The 7815-nt window shown below is 42.3% G+C and overlaps 1 protein-coding gene across 9 annotated transcripts in view; it reads right to left on the bottom strand.

Moving 5' to 3' along the window:
• Positions 1-781: 781 nt before the first annotated feature.
• TUNAR (transmembrane neural differentiation associated intracellular calcium regulator) overlaps positions 782-7815 on the bottom strand; it is a 140383-nt gene continuing 133349 nt past the window's right edge. For all 9 annotated transcript variants that reach the window (XM_085549410.1, XM_085549417.1, XM_085549409.1 and 6 more), the window contains one exon: positions 782-1707. In XM_085549410.1, the coding sequence (XP_085405536.1) occupies positions 1522-1707 (186 nt within the window). In that variant the 3' untranslated portion in view covers positions 782-1521. The remainder of the gene's footprint in view (positions 1708-7815) is intronic.

Here is a 7815-nt window from a genome sequence, read left to right as displayed (position 1 = left end):
CAGCAATCTCCCTTGTTCATTTGAGGACATAATTCAAGTCAGAAATCAACAAACAAGTAATTGACCTAATTTTATTTATTTTTCAGAAGACGTGTCAGAGTTAATGGGGAACTACTTAAGCAATCCAAGGCAGAGTACTGGTCTCATATTTTTAGTGCTTCATACGCTGGTAGGTATTGAATTCTGACGCAAAATGGTGATCATCCCCTGAATGTTCCTGCCAAAAATGCAAATCAGAAAATTTCACTGCACTGACATAATTTAAAGCACAAGTCAGAGAAGTGTGTGTGATGGGTTACATTCAAAATACACCCTGTGTTTACAAACTAGATTGCTCATAAGCTCCTTTCTACAGGCTCTTTACATTTCTCTTTCCTACTGCATAACTGTGTTTGCCTCTCTCACTACAAGCCCTTAGAGAGTGTGACCAGATTCTGAAAGCCATAAATTCTGTGAATTTCATAATATCCTGAGAGATGCCTCAAAATTCTTTCCATTCACTTTTTTGTTTCAAACTATAAATAGAACCTTCTTTCTGCAACCAGTCTCCAAAGGTCACCTTACAATGTTTTGCTATTCCCCGTATTAGGCAGCAATGCTTTTCAGCTGACATTCCAACTTCAAGTCATGCATATGAGCATGATGTGAGCTTGCTGCAGACTACACTGAGAGGGCTGCAAACAAGACTACTATGTAATTGCTGAGAAGAATATCATCCGTTGTCAAAAAGGGCACTTCATCCAACAAAATCTATCTGCATGAATACAAGCGTCACCAAATGTTTGGTCCATGCTAAAAATATAGCACATTTATTAAAAATATATATTTATAAACATTGGTATGAACAGACACAGATGTTAAGCAAATGAGAAAGTTAAAATAACCACATACCACATTTCTCTCAACATCGCATCAGTTTTAGGCAGATCTTGCTCAATAGAATTGGTTTTTTTGTTGGTTTTTTTTTTTTTTTTCATGATTGCACCATATGTTCATTCTAAACAAAAAGCCTGTCAGATTCGATGTAAGTAAAAGCATAAACCAAGAGAAAAAATATCATTTGACCTAACGGACACGTGATCTGTGCTATGTAGCTATCATAGAGCTCCATCTTTGCAGGTATACAGTATACATTTTTAATTGTAATTGTATATAGTGTACAGTTTCTTTTTTTTTTTTTTTCTTTTTTCTTTTTTTCCCCTCTTTTTAAATTGTGTTAAAATAACATAACCCGGGTGGATTTCTTCAAAGCTACAACTTACATAATTGCAGTCATGTTTCCCCCAAACCGAAAACCAAAGCGAAAGGAAGAGGGCAGGACAGAAGAGTTTAGCTTGTTACTGCGTGAAGAAGTCTTGTTAAATTAATTGTGCTTCAGCCTTCGCTGCCTGCAGGCAGTGCTTTTATGATGTGTTAATATAATACAGAGTCAATTCTGATTAAACAACTTGTCAATAGTCAGCAATGTTTGTTGTCACTCTTAATGGCCGTTTTATCTGTTCTATTTGCATGCCTGCTAGTTTACAACGTTGTGTAAATGTACACAAAAATGATCACAATGAGGTTCAGAATTGTCCCAATAATTCCAAGCATTGCCAAGATGGTTTCTTCTTTGCTTTCCTTTTCTTGACTGCCTTTATCTTCTTCATTTCCACTAGTGATTACCATCTTGGTGGCCAGTTTCTTTATCCTCCCCTTCAGGATAATCTAGAAATAGGAAGAAAAAGATCAGAACACATAGTTAGGTCATTTTTCTGAGCTTACATAAATGATGGAGGAAACTGCAGGATTTTTTGCCTCTTAACACTGCATGTTAATAATTCAGTTTAAAGTTTCACATATTTTCTAGCTATTTAGTAAATGCTTAATCAATAGTTCAGCTTGCCTGGAGATTTCTTCTAATCCTCCAGAACACCCTCTTTTTATCTGCTAGCCATCATTTACAGCACTTATCACTCATCTGCAACATTGCTATTAAGCTGGTTAGAAGTGCACCACTGAGATGTGACTTCCACCTTTGTCAGTGGGAACTCGGTTTGCATTAGAAATGCAGGAGACATTGGAAAGTTGGAGAAGGCCTGAATTTACACCTTGGTACCAAGGACTGAGTAGGTGAGAGATAGAGAAATAGGAAGAACTTTTTTTCCTTTTTAATAGGAAAAACTACCAAAAAACAGATATTTTGTCTTCTGACAATAAGGAAGACAGCAGTAAGTTTCCTCTAAATAATTCAAAATAACAGCAAAACCAGAATAACATCCACCTTGGCTTTTATTTTCCTCATTCTTAATGTACGATGAAAAGTTCCTTGCAGTGCAGTGAGCTGAGAGGTATCGATCTGCCTGCAGGGAGGACACAGCCATTTCCTAAGCAGCAGCTCTAGCATCTGAAATGCTCAAAAAAGAAAATCCTTCAGTTCTGGAACCAGCCCTGACTTCAGGCACTGCTGGAGCTCCCTTGGCATGCCAGCCAGGTAATGAGACCTGGGTAAATGTTTGATCTTCAAATTAGAAATGGATAAATTCTATTCATCCGTGCTTACATCCATCTAATGCTATAAATTCAGATGCAACTAGAAAACCAGACTGCCCCAGAAAACTGAAGCAGGCTGGCTGTTTTCCCAAAGCAAACTGATCTGCCAGCAGCTGGGCTTGGGCTGTGTCCTGCTGTTATCTCTGTGGCTGCCCACCATATCCTATGACCTTCTTTCTGTGCCCCAACAGCTCCTGCCCACAGGAGGGTGCTGGCTGGAGAAGAAAGGAGGCACAACCTCTTCTCTTCTTCCTCTTCCACCTAACCTGTCTGTGGACCAGAGCTGCTGAACTCCATGCAGCTTGGGCAGGCAGAGAAAAGAGAGCTGTCCAGAAACAGGCACATTTCCCCCAGCATCACAATTTGGGAACTCAGTTGTGCAGCCTGAGTGAGGTCCTTGTTCATTTACCTGTGGTGCAGCAGAGTGCAAAAAGGTTGGAAAGATCTGGAAGAGTGGAAATCCTCCATCAGAGAGACAGCGAGAAAAAAGAGGGAGTCCAGACAAAACAATGTGTTTGTTTTGTCTGCCAGTTGTTCACATACAGGGCAGCAACTGCTGCTGACATCCTTGCAAGGACCGGAATCACAGCAGGTAATGATGATGTAGAAGTGATTAGCAGTGAGTAAGGCGGAAGCAGGGGTCTGCAGAGGTGCCACCAGCCCTTAAACTTACACTTGTATTAGCATTTACGTGCTTTGCCTTGGCGTCACCAAGTGATTCAGCAGAAAACAAGGCAATTGTTAACCTGGATGTACTCACAGCAAAGCTGTGACTTCTAGAGTGATGCTGCACCAGACATCAGAATGCTCTCATCCCACAGGTCTGCTGTTAATCTGACCCAGCAGGGCAAAGCTTCAGGGGCACTGAGCACCTCTCAGGGCATGCTGGCTCCTGATTCCCTTCCAGCCCTCACAAACTGCTCCCTATGTTCTTCCAGCCACTCTCACTTGCAACCCTTCCTGTTGGACCTCCTCTAGCAGCAGATGGGCCTTGCCATATTTGCCTTCAGCTGGTTCTTGGAAGAGTCCAAGTGTTCCACCTTTTGCTCAGTTCTGCTTTGCACGTAGCAGGTGCTTTCCCTGACTACAGCATTGCCACTGCACAATCAATGACACCTAGACAGGAAAACTGGCTCTGGGAAGTCCCAGGAGAATTCCTGTGAAAGCCATTTACATTAACCTCACAACCCAATGCATTGAATCCACATGGATGCAGACCACAAATCCACATCCCTAACTGTGCCACAATCATGCTCTCTCCCCTTTCCGTAGCCAGGACATGGTCCCTCTGGTCAAATGTCTGCATTTCACTATTTGTTTGAAAAGCCAAGTGGAATCACAGACATGACCAGAACACAGATCCCAAGCTTCAAACAAGAGGATCTGAAGAGGCACCTCCAGCTCCTGCAGAAACATCATGACAGCCAAGCATCCTGTGAGCCAAACCCCTCAGTCTCTGAAAAAAGCTAGAGAAGATGCACTGATTAATTTGTTGGTCTGCCTGCATCCAATGGTTCAGGCAGAGTTAACCGCTCAGCCTCAGCTGGGGTGGATTTCCACACACCCTGCACCAATCAGTCTGGGTTGGTCATGGCATCTACACATGCTCGATAATTTTATTTCTAGGATTGATGTGAACAGAGGCAGCTGGAGGGCACAGAACCCCTACTATGAGCAACTCATCTTTTCCTAATAAATTCAAAGTGTTCAGCATGCAATTAAAGCATCAGACTCTTTCCTGCAGGACACTGCAAATCCTAAAATTAACGTAAATCTTAAAAGTAGCTAAATAATTCACAAAAGAAAAAGTATATCAAAGACTATTAGATATAAAGGGAAGCCCTCTGGCTTAGGAAGTCCTTGAGTTGTGATTTATTTATTTATTTATGTTTTTGGAAGCCTTAGAAGTATTCTGGGGAAGTACTGCCAGATCTTTGCCTTTTTAATAAAATCCTTCCCATGTAACCACTGCTGGCAGCCTATGATAGAAGGGGTCCCCAGGCTGCACAATCTCTAAGCTGAGGTCATGCAATCATTTTTCTTGTTCATTGCAAGTTCTAATAATTAGCAAAGAGATACTGAGTTTCCTTGGAGTGATTACTCCGGTGTGAATACACCACTTGCTATTTCATGCCTCATCTATGCTATGAGAGAGACTACAGTGGGCTTGGTATTAGGAGATGCTTAACATTCCAACCGGACAAGACTGGGACCAAATACAATTATATTAGCACTTTGCCAAAGATAGGACTGTTGAATCAAGGCAAGCTTTGACTTTGAACTGTGAGGAGACCAGAATCAAAATTACTCTTCCACATTTATGGAGTGACCTTGGGAGACAAGGAGCGCTCTCCTGATGCCAGACTCAAGCTTTTCACCTTCACAGATCTCGTGCTCAGAGGGGAATTTTGGCTGGCTGCATCTTGCAGGTGTTTTCTGCTACAGGGAAAAAAAGTTCCTGACACTTTTAATATAGTGTCTCTAATTAATGAAAAAAAAATAAATCAAAATCTTTTTGCTTTCCAGGTAACTTTTTTCAGCCTTTATTGTTCTCTGGAAATTGATTTCATTCATTTGACATTGCTTCATGTTGTAAGATTCTTATGACACATTGCTCCTTTTATACTTTTTTCTTCTGGGACTTCATGCTTGTCAAAAACACTCCTTTTCCTTGCCCAGATATGCTGATCAATACAGAAGGAATAGATAGCACTAGATAAACCATTTCTTTAATAGTGATCCTTCTTATTTAAGTAATACTTTGTTAGGTAAGTGACCTCTTGCCTTATCAAAATGAATGTGCTTCCTATACCATTTTTCAAGATTCGTAATTAACCTGGTATCAGCCTTTCAGAAAGATACACCATCTGTAAAGATATACATGAAAAGTATTCTGTGTATTCTGCTTTGCACAGGGACAAGGACAGCTCATAACACTTCTCTGATATTCACCTCTTTGAACTACTATTGACTTTGTACATATCTAGGGGATATCACCCTATGTCTCACTGCCTCAACTTCTAATCCTTGGGATCCTTTCTCAGTCTGTGCTGGGAAATGACCCATAGAAACAGCAAAGCCTTTCAGAACAGGGTGATGTTAACATGAACAGTTTCAAATCTAACTATCTTATAAAGTGCACCCACTGCCATCTCCATGGATCCATAGGTCTCACTGCATGCTGATATTGTAAGTAGTCCTGTGGACTAGACACAGCATTTCTAGCGAGAGGAAATAACCATTCCTTGTCTCCTCACCCTCAGCATGAGCCGTTGGTGAGCTGAAGGTGATGGGGCAGCATCTGGGCTTTGGAAATTGTGGCAGGGAGTGCATGTTTGTTATTTTACTGCAGTGCGTTTGTCAAGTTGAAGGTGCAAAGCACATCCCTCTTGAGGTACCAGCCTGATATATCTGACAGCTTTTGAACACACTGGCTCCTTGACTTGCTCTTGACAAAGCTGAGCAATCTGCAGTTATTTTGCTTGTAGGTCAAAACTGACAAAGTGCCCAAAAGGCTGCAAGCTACACAGCTGGGAGGAGCACTGTGCCCAGATATCACAATGGGAGAGAAGTGTCTGCACTCTGCTTAGACCTGTGCTGGCCTGTAAGACCCAGTGCTTTGACAAACAGGAATGGGAACTTCTGCAAAGCTCCCAGGGTCAGGTGCTGAGCAGCCTCCCCGCTGCTCTCAGCCCAGCCACCTCCATTTACAGCAGCTGAGGAGCTGGCTTCTCATCGTCAGTCTAGCTTGAATATCATTGGGCACAAATTTTGTATTCTTAATACATAATCACAGACAATCACCAGCCAAACTGTTCTGATATTTAAACTTGTTTATAGTCCCCAGGCTATTAGTTGTGATGACACATTAACAGATAAGAGAGCTTTAATTTTCTGGGGATAGTTCCGCCCTCCGGGGATAAGAAACACAGCAGAAACTTGTTTTGATTAGCAAACTGAAGGACGCGCAGAAATCATACAAAGCAGAGTGTGAATTCAGCTGCTGCTGGAACTGCCACCTTCCCTTATTGCACACAGAAGAACTCCAGTTACCAGAGGAGAAGAGGTTTAATCCCACTTGTACAACACACAAAGAAGAGTTTTGTTGCTTTCCTCATAACAATTTTTTTTTTAACCTCACTTTCCTCCAAGCACAGATGTAGGAAAGCTGCATGCTCACAGAATCATAAAGGTTCGAAGAGACCACTGTTGTCATCTACTCCAACTGTCAGCCTATCCTCACCATGCCCACTCAGCACGTCCCTCAGTACCACATCTACCCTTTCCTTGAACACTTCCAGGGATGGTGACTCCACCACCTCCCTGGGCAGCCTATGCCAATACCTCACCATTCTTTCTAAGAAGAAATTTTTCTTAATATCCAACCTGATTTCCAACTAAGATCCAATCTCAGCTCCCATTCAGTACAGCCCCTGGGCAGGATGCTGAGCAGTACATTCCAATGTGTGTTGCACTGCTGCCAGTGGGAGGAAGGCAAAGCCAGCAGAAACGTTTGTGAGTGTCAGCAGCCCTGGCATCCTTTTTCCAATAAGGATTACACTACCATATTCTCAATTCTGTGATGACTTTGTACCCACATACAGTCCTTGTGACATCTTGAATTGGATCTGTCCTCCCCTAACTTTCACTCACACACTATGCTGTTAGCTGCCAGTCATGATACTGCTCAGAGAGGTATCAGCAGCTGCAGGAACACCCATCTGCATTTATTTGCAGCACTGAAAGATATCATATGAATGCATGGTAAAGCTGAGAGAAGGAAAAGCAAGAGAGAAGCTCTCAGACCACTAAAAAAGCTTCAAAAAAATCCCTTCAGCCAGAGCAGTCTGTACAGACAGTGCATTATGTATAACAGCAGATGAATCAAAGTGGGAATAGCAGGAACTAATACTGAGCAACAATCCGAAAACCTTACAAAAGCAGAGACCTGTCCAAAAGGAAAGGGAGGGGAGGCAAGGAAAGGTGCCTAGGGAGAGGTGTTTCTTGTAAAGAAAAAAAGATCAGAAAAAGCAGAAATGTGAGCTCAGTTCAATAACATCTCCCCAGCAGTGAGCACAGAAACCAGTGTCTATAGCTAACAGACGTCTCAGCGGAGAGAGGAGAAGCACTTATGTAGTGCTCCAGCAGGAAAGAGAACCTACGTCATCCTGCTGCTGTGCTGGCAGGTTTCAGGCAGTGGGAAATACATGCTATTTATAGCTCCATAGCCACGATATCACCAAGGGCCTCAGCAGTGTTAGACCTCCTCTCCAATAACGGAGG

The sequence above is a fragment of the Coturnix japonica genome, chromosome 5 (assembly GCF_054131305.1).
Source record: "Coturnix japonica strain WE chromosome 5, WE-NBRP24, whole genome shotgun sequence".
Classification (NCBI taxonomy): domain Eukaryota; kingdom Metazoa; phylum Chordata; class Aves; order Galliformes; family Phasianidae; genus Coturnix; species Coturnix japonica.
This window is presented reverse-complemented; position numbering and strand designations above follow the sequence as displayed.